Source organism: Stylophora pistillata, chromosome 11, assembly GCF_964205215.1.
Source record: "Stylophora pistillata chromosome 11, jaStyPist1.2, whole genome shotgun sequence".
Lineage (NCBI taxonomy): Eukaryota > Metazoa > Cnidaria > Anthozoa > Scleractinia > Pocilloporidae > Stylophora > Stylophora pistillata.
Window position 1 is genome coordinate 3,459,082 of NC_142529.1, and position 19,193 is coordinate 3,478,274.

The 19,193-nt window shown below is 40.6% G+C and overlaps 1 protein-coding gene across 1 annotated transcript; it reads right to left on the reverse strand.

Moving 5' to 3' along the window:
* Window positions 1-160: 160 nt before the first annotated feature.
* LOC111323151 (uncharacterized) lies at window positions 161-17,582 on the reverse strand. Its single transcript, XM_088739128.1, has 24 exons — window positions 17,546-17,582; window positions 16,970-17,101; window positions 16,199-16,503; window positions 15,821-15,959; window positions 14,703-15,028; window positions 14,242-14,383; window positions 12,756-13,078; window positions 12,055-12,196; window positions 10,382-10,707; window positions 9,860-10,001; window positions 9,426-9,748; window positions 8,903-9,047; window positions 8,167-8,495; window positions 7,344-7,485; window positions 6,530-6,852; window positions 5,732-5,873; window positions 5,071-5,396; window positions 4,537-4,678; window positions 3,509-3,813; window positions 2,783-2,921; window positions 2,199-2,524; window positions 1,547-1,688; window positions 1,091-1,413; window positions 161-322 (listed from the first exon to the last, which is right to left on the reverse strand). The coding sequence occupies exons 1-24, from the start codon at window positions 17,580-17,582 to the stop codon at window positions 161-163; spliced, it is 5,283 nt and encodes a 1,760-aa protein (XP_088595254.1).
* Between the last annotated feature and the right edge of the window lie 1,611 nt (window positions 17,583-19,193).

Consider the following 19,193-nt stretch of genomic DNA (forward strand, 5'->3'; position numbering starts at 1 on the left):
TGAGTAAAAAGGGAGAGACAGAAATGAGTTGATTAGTGCATAACAAAAAATGAGTCTTTAACACTGGGACGTCCGCGAGGTAGCTCTTCGTAGACTGTTACTCATAACAAAAGCAATCACAAAGCCTTATCTAAATTGATATAAATCAGTTTTTTTGATACTACGTTATGTGCTCCTTACCTAATCTACAGCCGTAAAGTTCAACTCTCATAGAGATGTATCCATACCAACTCCTGACATTGATTCGCACAAATCGAGCCACAAATGGCCTAAAGAAGCGATGGGTTACGACGAAGTATCTCTCAATATTGGCTTGGAAGATCTGCAATAAAAAGAAAGATGTTAAAAATTTCTAAGAGGTAAAATTCTTTAAGAAATTTGTCACAAACTTATAAATAACTGAGAATTTGAATGGAATGATTCTTGAAAGGGATATCACATAGGAAGGCAATGGCTAAGCGGTCCCGGAAGTAACCCTTTCTCTCCCATGAGTGACCAAGACAGAATTTCTACTTACAATATCAAGCTGACAGGTGACGAGAATAAGGAAAAACATCACATGGGCGATTATTTGTTGATTCGACACCAAATTCTCAGAACTAACATTATAAGAATTGTATGGCAGACAGTAAGGAGAATTACTAATGGACCGGCTTGGGAGTGAAAGGGTTAAGCCTTCCAATCTGCTTTTCACTGGATTTGTTCCCATTTGCCTCGAGTTTGCCTGGAGTTTGCCTCGAGTTTACCTCGAGTTTACCTCGAGTTTACCTCGAGTTTGCCTCGAGTTTGCCTCGAGTTTGCCTCGAGTTTGCCTCGAGTTTGCCTCGAGTTTGCCTCGAGTTTGCCTCGAGTTTGCCTCGAGTTTGCCTCGCGTTTGCCTCGCGTTTGCCTCCTTGGCTGCGCTCTATAAATAGCCCGCTGGTTTACCTATTATCTATATTTATCTTCACTATTTGTTTCATTTTTTATTGCAATGGCCCTGAAAAGCTCTTTTGGAGGAAAAGAACCATCATCATCATGCTTCTGAAACAGACCAAAAGGCAACTGACACTTCCATAATGATTGATTAAATGGATGGATAGTTTCATACCCTGATCTTTCGCCCCTCTGTGTATGACACAAACTTGTCACCTTTCAGGCTGTAAGACACTGTATAGGACTTCACATACTGGTTAGCGTCATACCGGCCCTGAGTGGAAACCCTCTTTACCCTGCACTTAGTTCCAAGGTCAATCTGTAGCCATTGCTTATTGTTATTGTACTTCGCAATCCAGCCTCCTCGGGTGGAGCCATAGTTCCTGGCTTGGAGCCTAGCACTCCAGGGACCGTAGTAGTGGTTGTGCATGGAGGATGCCGTGAGCATAGATGAAGTAACACGGCCATCTTGAAGACCGAGAGGAACATCGCAGGGATCTGCAGGAAGATTTTTATTTCAAAACACTGATTAGATTTCTCTCGGCAGACCTTCATCAACACGAAGGTTACTAATTATAAGTTGGTGAATACTTATAGACAAGTGGACAAACATTTAAAACAAAATACTAACCAGCTCGACATCCGTAGATTTCCACCCTCATCGAGATATGACTTCGCCATCCCCACGGGTGAATCTTTATAATCCTGGCATATATTGCAGGAGTCAAAGCTTGTATTTTGACGCTGTTTTGATCATAATTGCCACGGAAGGTCTGAAAAAAGAGAAAACATAGAAAAGAGTGATTTTCATGCTAAAACGTGAACGAAACGTTAACACAATAGACAACTCAACATTTTATAACTTAGCCTATCGAGGTTTGTAAACGGCCAGCGGCCAGTCGCACGTTCCGTTTGCGGGGAAGGGTGGGGGGGGGGGGGGAGGACAGCATCCCACTCCCCTGGACAGTCCGGGAGTATGAAGCTTTGGGAATGCCTGAATTTCCCCAGCTTTATGCTCTAAATTGAAGTCTGTCCATGCGATAAGCCTAATACCGCAGAATACTTTTTGTGCGACCAACTCTCCTCCTTTGTTCTCTCTACCGCCATTATGCGCAAGGCAAAATCAGCTGCAGAAAAATAAATGCCTATCTAAACGTGGTTCTTAGTAAACCTCCACAAAATGCTCTAGCACCTTCGCTCATCAATTTGCGACGAGTAGAGACATCTTTAAAACCGACTTAATGTACATCAATAGAGATTTCGCTCGTGTGACATGTCCTTACCATATCGTTGTTTTTGAAGCGATACATTTGCCAGTGTATGCCATCCACACTGGATGACACTCTGTAGTATGTCACCCACTGCGCTGCATCCTGTCTTCCCTGAGTGGCAATTTTTGTGATTTTCATCAGTCGTCCCAGGTTCACCTTCAACCACTGATTTTTGTTTTTGTGCTTTGCACACCAGGCTCCAACATATCTTCCTCTCTTGTGCAGATGCAATCTCCCAAGTCTGGCCGCGTGGTACACATTGTACTCGGACGATGCAGTGATTTTACTGTTACGGATACGACCATTTTGTAAACCTAAGGGTGTGCTGCAGATTGCACCTAATAAAACAATTATACTCACGTCAACTATTGTATTGCGGTATGTTCATCATAAAAAGAGCAAAACGGGGTGGGGCGGGGCGGGGCGGGGCAGGGGGTTGGTTATATTGGGTCTATTTCATCACTGGTGTACGCAAGAGGGGAAGGGTACAGTCCGGTACAACGGGATCTACTTCATTTACAAAGAGGTTACAAATGTATCTCAAAGTTTCATTGCTAATGAGTTTCCTCTATCTAAAAACATGAAAAACACCTTACTTGTGCAACCAAAGAGCTCAACTCTCATTGAAATCCAGCTGTACCAAGATTTTGGATGGATCTTCACGTACGCAGCAGTGAAGGATTTCAAAAAACGATGGAAAACTACGGAATGTCTGTCACTATTGCCAGAGAATACCTAAGTTTTGGGAAAGTTTTAAGAGATTATAAGCAAACATTAAGAAATAATGAGCCGTTCCTGAACCCTTGCAGCTTGTTATATGAATGAACAATTTCACAATTAGATTCCACATAGCCCTGCTTCTTTTCAGTGATAAATCACAGATGACGTCTTTTTAATCTATTAATGTACAGACCCACAGTAACATATAATCTATTTTTTGTAAATGATAACAAAGCAGAAGGTTGTTGATAGCGACGTCGTCTACCCAAGAACCAATCAAAATGTGTGTATGATTCAGCTTATCATATAAAAAATAGAAAGAACCTGAACGTCAACACTGAGGAATTTAGGCAGACCAACGAAAACGTAGATACCTCAAATTCGTGATAGGAAAATTTCGCCGAGCAGGGTTTGCTATATTTCAGGTTTGAAAAAGAAAAATATCTAGGTAATCTTAATTCAATCGACGATTAAAAGCTCAGAATTTCACTTGATAATTCATTATCAGAAAACAATAATAACGATAACGATAACAATAACAACAACGAAAATGCGGTCAGCTACAAATCAACCCTCATTATCGATATTTCGTAAACACCCACCTTAATTCGCTTGTTCTCGGTGTAAGGCACATAACTAACACCATCTCCACTGTACTTGACGATGTAGGTCTTTACCCACTGATTTGCATCCTGCCGTCCTTGGGTCGCTATTCCTTTAAATCTTGTTATATAACCAAAGTTAACCTTGAACCATTGGTGAACATCTCTACGCCGAGAACTCCATGACCATCTGTGGTTCAGTCGGCCATGCCATGGTGATAAGTGGTGATTGTAGTAAGTAGACGCTGACAAAGACCCCGGACTGAGGCGTTTGTCTTCTAGACCCAGAGGTATGTTGCAGTGGTCTGTAGGGTAAAGAGGAAGGTTTGACCAAGCATTGAGAGCGTAGAAGTAGCTTCCATGACATTTGTGCAGGAAACAGAAGCAAAGTATACACTGGAACGAGCAACCTACTAAACTCTGCCTCACCCCTTCCATGACAGTAGCGCCAGACTCTGCCTCACCCCTTCCATGACAGTAGCGCCAGACTAGTATTTGGGAGGCGCAAGTTCGATTACATTTTGAAGCCTGGATTTCAGTTTTTCCGGCTTCCTTTTACTGCAGCTCACCTGTGAGGATCATTTCTTTACTTTTATAGCATGTGTAATAAAGAAAAGAAAAAAAGGGGAAAAGTGACAAACAATAGCGGGAACCACACAGACAGACAGACAGACAGACAGTCAGACAGGCAGAAAGTAAGACAGGAAAACAGACAGACAGGAACACAGACAGAGAGACAGACAGGAAGACAAAAAAGAAGAGAGACAGGCAGGGAGACAGACAGACAGACAGACAGATAGAGAGACAGACAGACGGGTAGTGAGAGACAGAATGACAGACAGGCAGAGAGACAGACAGTCAGACAGGTAGACAGACAGAGAGTCAAACAAGTAGAGAGACAGACAGTCAAATAGACTGACTTTAGAATTAAATGTACAAAGGAAAGAAAAAAAAGAAGCAAAAGAAAGAAAGTTATCTTATCTTTAGTCCATAATTTGTTACTGATAAAAACGACAAACTAGTCAAACCTTCAACACATCCATAGAACTCCACTCTCATAGAGATGTGTCCATACCATCCCCATGGGCGAACCTGAATGTATCTCGCTTTGATTGGTGGATAGAATCTGTACATTACCACAGTATTTTGGTCTCTGTTGCCCTTAAAATACTGAAAAAGGGAAAAAAGTGGTTTAGTACTTTTCACTGATAAGCAATTTTCATCAGCTATGCACGAAAAGTGGCTGTAAGAGCTTCGCTGACGAAGTCATTTAGCCAACCGTGCAACTTAACAAGCATAACGAAACTCGCATAGGTCTTAATCTCTCCATTAAAACAAAATTTCTTCCAGGAATATATCAACATTAGAAGCTCTCTACTCGACGACGAGCATTGGATATGAATTCACCATTAGTCCGGTACTAATACTCTCATATTTTTTTTTTTTTTTGATTATGATAACGTATGTGAAATTGAAAAGATCAATTAAAATTTGAATCGAAAGGGACTTTCTAACCACAAGTCAAACGCATTCCAGTTCTATCAAAGATAGTTTCTTGTTACCTTTCTATTGCTGTTCTCCTCATAGTCGGCAAAATGTGCGCAGTCTTGACTGTATCGGACGTAGTACTGCTTCACCCATTGACGTGCATCTTGTCGTCCCTGGGTAGCGATCTTTACAATCCGCATGTAGCGTTTGAAATCCACCTGTAACCACTGGTAACGATTATTGTGACGAGCTGACCAAGCGCCTGTCTTAGCACCGGTTCTTCGCCAGTGGAGTCTGGCATTACTTGCTCCATGATTTCGGTCCCAGATTGATGCTGCTGTGATTTGATTAGCGTGAATGCGGCCATTCTTCATTCCTAAAGGTTTGTCACATCTCGGGCCTACATTTTGTGAGAGACAAGTACATACTTGAGATTAAAGTTCGTTTGCTTCCGAGATACACACATTTCAATCAAAGCCGGTTGACAGCATGTCTACTACCACGTAAACGACATCTCACCGCCATCTTTTCAGTCCGTAAGTTGCCTCATGTGTTTGGGTTTCTCTTTGTCACTGAGCTAAAATTTTGTAGGCGTAACTCATTCAAGTTATTACAATGTATGTAGGCGACACTTGGGTTATCTATACTTGATAGTTCTAGGACTGGAAAGAGACGAGACGAGACGATGCTATTTCTCCAAAATTACCGATCATTATGTTGCGTAGGTTGACCTACCAATGACACAGCCATAGAGTTCTACTCTCATGGAGATCCAGCTACGCCACGTGACCGGATGTATCTTGAAGTAACGTCCCACTATTGGTCGAAGGAATCGGTGTGTTACGACTACGTATCGGTCAAAGTTGCCCGGGAATATCTGAAATAGAATAATAATAATAATTATAGTTCACTCATGAATTATTCCTTACATATTTAATTAATAATTGTAAAACGATGCGGTTGCACCAAGGATAAGAACATTCAAGGAGTTACTTTGTTTTGTTTTTCAACAATCACCTCCTTGTAATTTACCGCTTCAATGCTTCAGGTCTCAAAGATCTGATTTATAATTCTTCATCAAAGAGGATTTGGCTTTGTATCATTGAAACATCCTCTGTTTGATAAATTTGTCTATTCTCGTCGTCTGTTTGCTGAATAATGTGTCGCTACTGCGAGGAGATGTTACATTTTAATCAACTCTTGGAGTAAAGAGAATAAAGTATTATATCTCAATGGCCCTAGATTTGTGATTTTCTCGGATAGATATCAAAATGTAAAGATCCACTCAAAGAGTCAAAGTTTGAAGGCCTCGGTCGCACCACCCCTCTTTTCATCCTTTCACTCCAAGACAAAAAGGTAATTTCTCCTATACACCGACAAGCCGACAGGTGATAATAAGGAAAAATATCAGGTGGGATATCATTTAAATTCACCTCAAATTCTGAGTACTAAAATCTAAAAAAGCGTGCTGCGGAGGGTAAGAAGATGTACTGATGAGATCTCCCGCTTTCCCTGATTACAAATCTTATTCACCTTTGTACGTCCGTACTCTTTGTACGTCACAAACCGGTATCCCTTCACACTGTAGGACACGTAATAGCTTGTTACCCATTGGTCTGCATTCTGACGACCTTGAGTTGCACAACGTGACACACGGGTCAGTCCACCCATGTCTATCTTCAGCCATTGGCGTTTGTCTTTTCGCTTGGCATACCATGAGCCACCAAACGTGCCAACGCGTCTCTGATGCAGCCTGCCCATTCTCGGTGAACCCCAGTAGTTGTAGTAAGAGGAAGCAGTGATGAGTTGATCAGGGACACGGCGGTCTTCCATTCCAAGAGGAACATCGCACTTGCCTTGAGGAAATAAAGGCAGAAATGTGTTAAGATTTGGAATGAGGTTTCACGTAGTAACGACTTAGCCTTTGGTAAAAACTGCTTCTACAACTTTCTTGTCCTCCACCCTCGTGGAAGGGACACTTTTTTTGTAGTATCAATGTTTTTCCCTAAATGACAGCTACAATTTATCTTTTATCTTCCTTATAGCTTAGTGTTAAATCGTTCAGAGTTCCGACTTGAACAGCGCTGCGAGAGAGTTAGGCAATGAACTGAATCCAGAGCAGCTTGAGGCAACATGCATCCAAGTGCAGCACTTAAAAAATTATCCCTTCAACGAGGAAATCCAACGCATAAAAGGTATCAACAACAATTTTTTAAAATAATTTCGACCACATTGAAAGTGCTTTGTACATAGTCCGTAAATGGCATGTACGTGTAAAAAGTTGCCTTCATGCGTTACACTTCTCACAATATCCTAAATATACGAGTTTATGATGTTCTTTACTTACTCCATGCCCCACCATACACTTCCATTCTCATCGAGATGTGTGATCGCCAACCACGAGGATTGATTTTGATAAATCTTGCATAGAGAGGAGGGTTGAATGAGCGCGTTTGGACACCATTTCGGTCATAATTTCCTCGAAAAGTCTAAAATACAATTAAGAAAAATGTTATTACTCAATTAAAACTACCTTTCCATCTTGACCCTAAAACTTCTTCTATACTAACTCTTGAATACGACATTTGCGCAAAAGTGTTAAATCGTTTTCTAAATCCAATCGTAATTTGTGTTGTCGGGTTAGCAGTTAATCCAAATATAAAGCTTAAACGTGTGAACGGATTACGGTTCAATTGAGGGTTTAGAATCGGCGAGGGAGGGGTTGGTTTTGAAATTTGTTACTTGTGAATCTTTGTCTTTATCATGATAAACATCCTTCGTGAATCAAATGTGCCAACTCGTATAACCACTACAGATCTAGCTTACAGAATACTTTGTTCATTAGATTTGTTCGTTTGACCCCTCTCTTTCTTTGACGAAAAAAAAAATATACTTTTGACTGCTTTTCATGACAATGGGTGACGTTTATATGAGAAGAACACAAAAATTTCCAATAGTCAGTTATTTACACCGATCACCTACTGGTCTCTCCCTTCTGTGACGATGACAGATAAACGTTCGATAAATAAATATTTGATCGATTCTGATGTAACACTAACAGCCCTTTTACCAACAGCCCTTTTAAGGACTTACCTGACTACCTGACCAGACTTTTACTCCAGTGTTCAAACAGTTAACCGAGTTTGTAAGATTACAGTCCGACTACTAACCTTTATAACGTCCCACCAGTAAGTGACGCGAGAAAAGTGTACTCCATCCAAACTGTAGTAAACATAATATGCTGTCACCCACTGGTCTGCATCTTGCCGTCCCTGCGTTGCCATACCAGTGACCTTGGTTGGTCTGCCTAAGTCAATCTTCAGCCATTGATTGCGGTTGTTATGACGAGAAGACCACGCCCCAATGTACCGTCCTTGTTTGGGGACATGCAATCGGGCACGGAACGGGGCATGGTATTTGTCCCATTGGGATGAGGCAGTGAAAGCTGCATTCTTTATTGCACCTCTTTGAAGTCCTTGGACCCGGTCACAGAAACGTTCTGAGGATGCAAATGAAAAGAAACGAAATCTAAGTAAAATAAATTGACGTTTTGAGGACTAATTATATCACAGTGCTTTGTTGTGTTTGTAAGTTGCGCGCTTTAACGGTGCACGTTATACGTTGTAAAATAACGTAACGTTCACCTTTTTCATGTCTTGTACAATTTTTCCTGCAATAATTGAACTGAGATAATCTGACGTTTTAATAACAATCTAAATCACTTATACGTCTGAAAGTTGTGTCTATCACGCTGCACGCTACATGTTCGCAACGTAACGTTCTCCGATGTGTTATTCAGTGTAAGTTTCCTTTTGCTTTGCATGACATTGTACAATATGGAGGTACTCATTAACCTTGAATCAAGGGGAAAACATGTCTAGTGTAATCTTATTCTCTTGAACGTACCCTTGTATCGGCAACCGTACAACTCTACACGCATTGCGATGTAACTGCGCCAACTTCTGGGATGAATGCGAAGGAACTTGGCCTTGATCGCTGGGATTATCTTGTATGAAACTGTGTGGTAGATGTCATAGTTGCCGCGGAAGACCTGTTAAAACAATACAGGCAAATTTTTTAAAAAAAATACAAATATGAAATTGTAATGTGTGAAAACTATTCGAGAAAGGTTTTGCGACGCCGCTTTGAGATTGAGATATCTAACGAACCGGATGCATACAACAGTCTGCGAAGAACTTCCAAATAAATTACCTTGGCAAGAAATGTTCACGAAAAATTAACTGCTCGTGATGTCTACGAAAATCGAATTGTAATGTGGGGTTCGATGTAGAAGCATTTACAATACTAGTCAGTATCAGTACCATTAGTTAAGAAGCTACAAATGCATGTGACAATTATTTGTTATTTCAACATCAAAGAAAGATAGGAATAATAGAGGCGCGGAGAAAATCATCACACATCATCTCACCTTAACCTTGCCATACGCGACGTATAGTCTAAAGCGAAGACCTTTTGCACTGTAAGAGAGTGTATAACTCTTCACCCATTGATGGGCTTCCCTCCTTCCTTGTGTAGCGATTCCCTTAATAATACTCATTATTCTCATGTCGATCTGCAGCCACTGGTTAGTATTTCTATACTTTGCTACCCAAGCTCCCGTTCTTCCATGTCCGTTATAGATATTTAGACGTGCTCGGTCAGGTCCGTGGTTGTAGTTGTACGACGACGAGGCCCGAAGATGACCCGACAAGATACGACGGTCCTCCATACCAAGAGGCATGGTGCATTTGTCTATGGAGATATACCATTGTTAGTTTGGGTTTTTGTAGAAGGTGATTACTCTCTAAACAAACTTTTGAGCTAGGCAAGCGGAAATTTGAAAAACCTTTTCCATTCTTTTACCTGTTAGACATCCATAGAACTCAAGTCTCATGGAGATATGCTTGTACCATCCCCAAGGGTGAACTCGAACATAGCGACATCTAAGGGCAGGGATGAAGGCGTGACTAACAATGGTATTCTGATCACGGTTGCCTGTGAAATACTGAACAAAGAAACGAAACAAAACAACAGTTAGCACACGCAACTTCGGGGATTCGTTCGAAAGTATTTCCCGGTGTCGGTTCAATCGGAAGTACTAACGAGTGATGCGATTAAGTAACAGCGAGGAAATGGAAGTTGGTTGAAGTCGTTTCTTGTTCTAGTCCTCATGGAGCGTTTATAGTGTTCAAACTGCCCCGACAAGTTTCTTCCCCCCACCTCCACCCCCCCCCCCAAACAATTCTAATTCAACCTGAAATCTGTGAAAAAGCACAGTAGCCTCGTGGATCTGTCACTCTTACAACAGTATGATTCTCAATCAAGTCTAACAGGAGCAACTTACAGTGAAATTTTCAACTACTTTGATTTCCTCCTTTCACTTACCTTGATTGAGTTCCTCTCTTGATAAGGCCTAAAATTCACTGCATCCAAGCTACGTGTTACGTAATACTGCGTGACCCACTGATTATAGTCCTGCCTTCCCTGGGTGGAAATCCTTATAATTTTTGCAGGTCCAGTGAAGTCGCATTGAATCCACTGATAACGGTTTTTATACTGTGCAGACCACGCTCCAATCCACCTACCATGGCGACGAATATTCAGCCGCGCTCGATAAGGACCATGGAAGTTGTCCCATCGAGATGATGATGTCATGAGATGATTTTTCAATCTGTTGTTCTGTAGTCCCATTGGCCGATTGCACAAGTGACCTGCGTTTCCAAAAGAAAGAGGTGTGTCAAAACGCATCGATTCAGATTTTGTCACTACACAAGAGCAGTTCATATTATACAACAAAGACAGTGCAACTAGTTAGTAAAGGCTAAATTACAAAGAGGTACAAAGTACATGAGCGAAAATCAACGAAATGCAATTGTACTAGAATAAGAGAGACAACAGAAACTAAAAGAGTTACATTCATCATGCCAACCACGCAAACCACATTTCCTGCCACTTAATAAGACACCCACAACGTTTGATAACTGAACTACCTTGGAGTCCCGACGAAGGGCTAACGCTCGAAACGTCAGCTTTTATAATCGTAACGGTGGCCAATTTTCCTTTTCAACTTTGTTGATATATTCAAATTACTTTGGAGTCCCGTTGTGTCGAGACCCGCGGGATATTCTTTTTCTAACCATTTTCACTGCATTACCGCAGTAGGGTAGGACTTAGTTCTTAGTAACCGAGCGGGAGGTCTGTATGGGAGAATCTTGACCGAGGTCGCCAGTACAGACCGAACGCAGTAAGGTCTGTACTAGCGACCGAGGTCAAGATTCTCCCATACAGACCTCCAGCTCGGTTAATAAGATGTTTATCATATGGCTGGGTCTTATATGCCAATTTTTTTACATTCTTTGTACCTTTTTTTTTTTTTAGACCGGTCTGGACGCCAGTCTAGATGGGAAAATCTAGAACGCTTTCAATATTGATTTCAGCCAATCAAATTCGTGAATTCGGTAGTTCCCAGTCCTTGTGAGACACAGCTATATAATAATAAAACGGAACATATGCGAACCATGCGAGTAGTCCACCCAATAAATTCCACCCATCCCACCCCAGGGGAGGACATCCGGCCATCACACTGTAATCTCGAGCTCGTGCGTGGGAAATTAACGTCTCCTACCCCTAACCCAGTAGGAGACGGGACCTCCATTTATTCGTCCCTATCCGAGAAGACTAGAATATCTAACCATTTCTTGATGTTATAGAAAGGTAACATAGTCTTCTCAATTATTTTAAAACCTTGAGTGTTGGTCCGGCCGGAGCTTGAACCCTCGACCTCCCGCACAGCAGCCCAGCGCTCTATTCATTGAGCTAACTGGGAGGCGGTTTCTGAGGTTTCTGTGGAATATTCTGAGGTTTCCGCGGGATATTCTGAGGTTTCCGCGGGATATTCTGAGGTTTCCGATGTCTAGCCACATTCCCACCCACTGACGCACACTATCTGACTGTTATTTTACTCAAGATATCCGCATCCGAATACAAATCGTTGCAACTGACTACTTATTTCTGCCCCTTTTTTCGTAAAACAAGATTAGGATCATTGTGTAACATACCCAGTCTGCATCCGTACAACTCTACCCTCATGGCAATGTATCCATACCAGGACCGCGGCTGAATTCGGATATAGCGGGCCTTTATGGCCGGGCGGAGTTTGTGCACCACAACAAAATATCTTTCGGTGTTTCCTTGGAAGAGCTGTAAACACAAACCGTTCGGTTGTAGAACAGTCCGTTTTGAAATATTAAAGGAGCTTTTCTAAGCTTGTACAAGACTTTCAGGTCATTTACTTTAGATGACGTATGATGCTCAATTCCCATTAGAGGAAAGGTCGAATTCCTATCGAAATGACTGGGTTCTAGGGAACTATTCTGATAGTCCATTTTATAGTTGCGTGCTTGGTTGCCACGCCTTTGAACAGGAGGGAGGCTAAGGATGAACATGTTATTATACAAACGTTGCTGCTTTTCAAATGTAAATTACTTTGTTATCATGTTAACTACATACTAGTTTCTATCACAGCAAGGTGACCTTCAGCCTCAATCCAATTCGAAAGCTTGGCAACAAAGGAAACAACTGTAAAATGGCCTATTGGGAACCCAAGAATAGAAAAAAATTCAAGGGGATTACAAAATTTGAACATTTAATGATATGCCTCTCTTTTCGGTTAAAACGTACAAAACACGATGTATATAGCCTGAAGGAAACAATGACTTGTTTTTGCGGGAACTACTCCAATAGAATAACACCCACTTACCCTTGTTCTTCTTGCCTGCTTGTATGGGAAAAATCTGACACCATTGTTGCTATAGGACACGGTGTATGATGTAACCCACTGGTTTGCGTCATATCGAGCCTGAGTCGCGATGCGTTTCACAATGGACACTGTTCCCAAGTCAATCTGTAGCCACTGGTGAGTGTTACGGTACTTAGCAACCCAGCCTCCTCGGAAGGAGCCATGATTCCGAGCCTGCAACCTGGCGCACCAGGGACCGTAGTAGTGGTTGTACATGGACGAGGCGGTGAACATAGCGCGTGTAATGCGACCGTCCTGGATACCAAGAGGAACATTGCAGCGATCTAGGGGAAAATAAAGACATTATTAATATGTATAGTAATTTATGATAATTAGATACAAATTCAAGTTATAAACAAAATTAAAATGTTATGCCTCGAAAACCTCAACCAAAGGAAAGTGTAGAAGTAATAATCATCAAGTTTGTTTTTTACAACTAGTTTAATTTCTTCCAACCTGGGAGGCACTTGTTCCTTTTTGGTTTATTCATTCAATTTTAAAGCTTTTCTTACGGTCTCTTTCACGCCAAAGGTGAGTTTTCACCTCACAGCAAACTACTGAAGATATCGTTATCTGTCAACTCTTTAATTTTTATAGTTATTCTCCAATTGTCTATAATGTGATTCTGTTTGCTTTGTTCATCTACAATTTATCACTACTTGTTCTTATTTTCCGCGTTATTTTTTCCTCGTGGTACTGAAAGGGACACAACACTACTCTTTTCATAAAGGCTGATAGTTTCGAAAGAAACTGTTTGGGGCTGCGTCGGTGGGAGTAACGAAATAATTTGGATATATCAACCAAGTTGAAATGGTAAATTGTCCACCGTAATGATTACAAAAGCTGACGTTTCGAGCGTTAGCCCTTCGTCGGAGCGAATAGAGGAATTGTGGGTTGTGTGTCCTTTTAAAGGCAGAAAATGGAGCTACGTTATTGGTGGGTGCATGGCAACGAGAAAAACATGAATAAATTAATGCAGTAAATGGTTTGAACCCGGGGGTAACATGTGAAGGTGTAGTATGATCGTCCGGGTGAGTGTAGTCCTGAGAAGGACTGTTGTCGGTGGCAGTGACTGACGTTTCGACAACCTGTGCGGAAGTCATCATCACCTTGACTCTGATGATGACTTCCGCACAGGTTGTCGAAACGTCAGTCACTGCCACCGACAACAGTCCTTCTCAGGACTACACTCACCCGGACGATCATACTACACCCTCACATGAATAAATTAGTGGAATGAAAAGCGTTTATTGATCCCTGTGGGATTTAGACTGCCGGTTTGAAAGATGAGCTTTTGTTCAAGATTTTTACGGCTTTCCGTGCTACCTAAGTGCAAGGAAAGACCGCAGATTGCCATATGTTGCTTAGAATGATTAGGCAAATTAAAACTCTTTTCATACATACGCACCCACACGCACACACACAAAAAATCAAATTTATCACTAACCAACTGGGCAACCATAAAATTCTGCCCTCAAACATGGCCAACCATGCCATCCACGAGGATTAAGACGTAAAAATCGACACCTTATGGAAGGATTAATTGCATTCATCACGATGGTGTTTTGGTCACGATTGGCTTGGAACAGCTGTTTGAGATAAGAAGTTAAAGTCAGGCATATAACATCTATAAATAACGACAGAAACTCTCGCAACACCCATCGGTCTACAGCTATTAACGAAAGCAGTACCTATCAGAACCTTTCTGTGTCAATATTCTCATCGATCACAGAAATGACGTAGAAATACTCAAAACTAGTAAAGTAAAACCAAGAGGCGCAGCCAGTCATAACATAATTACGTCAGTAAAGTTACTTTAAAAGAACTAATCGTCATAACTTCAGATACACTTTTTCATAGCAAAGATGAAAATTATATACTTGTTCTTTAAAAAGGATGTGACCTTACCTTATTAGAACTTCTGAATCGATACATTGCCCAATGAACGCTGTCTATGCTAGATGACACATAGTATGACGTCACCCAGTGACCAGCATCCTGCCTCCCTTGTGTGGCTATTTTGGTTATTTTCATCAGTCGACCAAAGTCCACTTTCAACCACTGAAGATGATTCCTGTGTTTTGGACACCAGGCCCCAATATAACGGCCAGTCTTCACTCGGCCCAGTCTACCAAGCCAGGCAGTATGGAAACGGTTAATCTCTGATGATGCTGTGATCTTGTTGTTTCGAATACGACCATTTTGCATTCCCAAGGCGCGGTTACACAAAGATGCTAATAAAAGAAGACAACTTAAGTTTAAATGCATTTCTGAACTGTCCCAAGTAAAGTTCGCAATGACTACGTAGTCACGCAAGGTGTTTTGTGACAGACAAAAACGTCCTTAGTTTCGTACAGTTTCTGGTGAAAAATTGAGCAAAAACCCATCCCCCAGTTGTTCAAAGGCCGATTAGTGCTAACCCAGGGTTAAATTTCAATCCCGGTTTCTATATTTCTCTGTTCAAAAGCAGTTTTGGAATGATTTTCCCAATTCTTTTTAGAACAATCGATCATCAAATTTTAGACAAATGGAATTACACTGAATTTTCTTATGAAGCTTTCAGATCTAAAATCAAATTTCACACTAACCCTGGGTTATCTTAATCCATCTTTGAACAACCCAGCCCATATCTACATTTTCTATAAACCAGTATTTCTTCTATTGAATTCTTCCTTTCAGAAGCAAAAAACATAGAAACAACGAAAAATGACCAAATTTGAATATTTTCCTGTAAACAAGGATAGTCCTTCTACTTTGCAATCTCCCTTTTAGGAGCAAATCAAAGGAACATTTTTATTCCAAAAACCCATGCCTAAAAGTTGAACGTTGCCCTTCTGGAACTCATAAAAGCAAGTTTTACGAAGCCCATTGTGTCAATTTTAGCCATTCGTCTATAAAATTGGGCGACGTCGCCTGCAAATTTGCCGCCTCATCAGTTTTGAAGAATCAGTGATGTCACCGCATTCTGTCCGATGACCAAACAGAAGCATAACATTTACTTGGTAGGTTTACAAATCTTAGTGTACCTGGACAGCCATAAAACTCTGCTCTCATGGAAATCCAGCTGTACCAACTCTTAGGATATATGCGGACATAAATGGCTGAGAAGGGTCTCATGAATTGATGAAAGACAATTGAGTGCCGATCTGTGTTGGCGGTGAAGATCTGCAAAAAGATTTCCGGAAGTTAACAGAAGTCAGAGACGCACTTGAGTGAGAGAACAACGCTATGACCGGAATGCAAACCTAACATAACCATTTTTACTGGTAAATTTACTGCTTAAGTGCTAGTAGTTTTCAGGTATTAACAAAATTTCTCCATATAATTGTGCCGTAAAAAACATAAAGAGAACGGTATGGACATCATGCATACTTTTGTTAGAGTGTGAAGGTTAAGTCACCTACCTTGACACCACGGTTTTCCTTGTAGGGTATAAAATTCATTCCATCTGGGCTGTAACGGACTGAATATGCTCTCACCCACTGGGCAGCATCCTGTCTTCCCTGAGTGGCCACGCCTTTTATGCGCATCAGCTCTACAAAATTCACTTGAAACCATTCTCCTACTCGTCTGGTTCGCACACTCCATGACCAGCGGCTGTTTAGTCTGCCGTGCCAAGGAGACAGATGATGATTGTAGTAAGTAGAAGCTGTGAGATGACCATTTAGCACGCGTTTGTCTTCTAAACCGAGTGGCATAGCACAACGATCTGCAAAGTTTTCAGAAGAATAATAATTAGCTTGTTTCTATCCTGTCGTTTCATAAACTGATCAATCAGTTTTCACGAACCTGAATTGCAACTCTCGATTGTTCAACAAATCTTTACTTGACCCTGATAGTGTCTGGCGCTAACATTGCCGAAACATCAGTTGATACTACTGACAACATTCCTTCCCAGGACTACGCTCATTCGCAGGATTACACAACACAATCAAATGTTTCATCTGAGTTAAAATCATTTACTCTATAAAAATATCACTGTTGTTTCCTGTGTTCTTATCGAATATATCATTAGAATAGAGAATTTTTAGGGCCAAGGTAAATGTGAAAAGTGCATAACATCTGAAAATGAAGATACCAATTCTTGCATTCTTCCAGTCTTTAAGTGCTATAACTTTAATTCGAAAAAAAAAACCTATATAGTATAGATCACAAAAATAATGGTGAGTTTTCACCTTCTGTGCATCCATAGAATTCCACTCTCATGGAGATATGTCTGTACCATCCCCATGGGTGAACTCTGATAATGTAAGCTTTGATATTGGGGTAGAGGCCATGATGGACAATACTATTCTGATCCCTGTTTCCTGTAAAATACTAAGTAAAAATGGCACCATACGATTAACATCACTGTGATAGCCATAGCCTCTGGCGAATAACAAACTATCCAATTGTTTTAGTACAGCGACAATAATCTACTATGGAGCTCATTCCATGAGAAATTGATTAATTATAAACAACTTTTCTTCCAGTCGACACATTTAACGAGGAAATTAGAAACGAAATTACAGTGTGAGTCGGGAAGCTAAATCAACCAGTTGGTTTTCGTATTAACTCCCGCATAGTTTAGTAATTATAACTGTAGATTGTTAGGAGACAGAGAAAATGAAGAAACACTGGATGTCGTTTTTTAGATTAAAACATATTGTGGGTTCTATTCGTCCTCAACTATAAGTATGTCCAATACCACGGATCGTTACGAGTTGTCTAATGTAATGGTCGTACAGCTCCACGACTTCCACGCGTCCTACCTGTAGGACCACGCGCACGCAAGAGTTTGTCACGCATAAGTGGCTTGTACAATTATATTTCTAGTATTTCTTGGATTTATTGCATTATGTTTTGGTATTATATGTTTTGTAAATAGCTCTGTAATTCAGCCATTCTGTATATTGCTGCAATGAGTCTTAATAAACAGACAATTTATTATTTATCTAATGTATTCGCAAGTCGTATGGCTTTTGACACCGGTTGCCTAGCAGGAATATTCTGTGCTGGTGAAAAAGATTAATTGAATGGGATATCCATTGAAAATGCCACTTTGTGAAAAGAAAAGGATAAACATTTTAAATTTTATCAAATTAACAAATAACAGTAACGCAAACTATTTTTTCCATCGAATCCAAAATCCGTAGAAAAGAGAACTAGCCAGTCCGGGATAGAGGAAAGTAAGTCCGGAGTCGACGAGAAAACACTGAAAAATCAACATTCCACATTAATTATTCGTTTTGCGCGATTGTAATACGTTCATTATTAAAAGGACCGACAAGTGGCGCTACCATGCGGAAAGTGCTTTCAAGACGACTCGTAACGATTCGTGGTATTGGACAACCCTCGAAATTCCTACAACTTTGAGATCATTATTTGACCTCAGTTTTCAACATTATCCGCATGAAATAAACGAAAATAGAAAGGAAGACCACTTGTTTTTTTACTATTTTAAAAATTGTTTTTAACGTTTTTGTTTGTTTTAAAGGGAACGAGCATGCATGCTCTAAAACTCTGATATACTGAGGTGCACACGTTCAGATATGGCTATAGGTATATTTAAATTCTTTAAATTGCTGGTTTTTGATCCGTTTTACCGACTTTGATATTGACATGTGTCTGGGATGACTCGATCGCGGGTCGATATTGAGACCGCTGACACTGTTGCAGATCTAATTATCACGTAACTAACCGCTTAGTACATGAACGAGTTGTAGTTTGCGCATAGGTAGAGTGGTTCCTTCTTGTCCGAGTTGAACATTTTTCATGAAGAATTGAAGAAGAGAAGTCAAATGCTCGAATTACAACTACCACTAACGAGCTGTAGCCTGATTCAGAAACGTAACTGCACTTCAATTCGAAACTGAACTACTTTTCCCTTCACCAAACCCGAGAATTTAGAAAACCAAATATTGTCATCCTAAGACAGTATTTTCCATTAAGTGTTATCAACCTTTTTGTTTTCATACACTAAATCTAATAACTTGTCAGTCGGCTGGCCCTTAATGTGTCGTGGAAATAGCTGCTGTTGATTGTTCGTGAATCGAGGGAGTTCTAACTACAAGTCATTTCGAACACGTCGAACAATACAGCAGAAATTAAATTCGGGGCTGGTGTTAAATTTATATTACCCTGTTAACAACAAATAAGGACTCATGCTTTCACCATTCTTGAACAATCAATAGTCACTTTCGTGCGTTTGGTATGTTTTAAAAGAACTTCTTTTATAGGAACGTTTAGTTCGGAGAGTTAAGCTAAATGTATTAGATTTTCATAGATGTTATCACGTTTTTATCAATCATGAGTACATAATGTTATATCGATGAGCTTTGTTCTGACACTTTGACGTTTATCGACTGACGTTTTCACTTAAAGTTCGAATTATCAGGAGAAATTTGAGCCAAGAAAAAA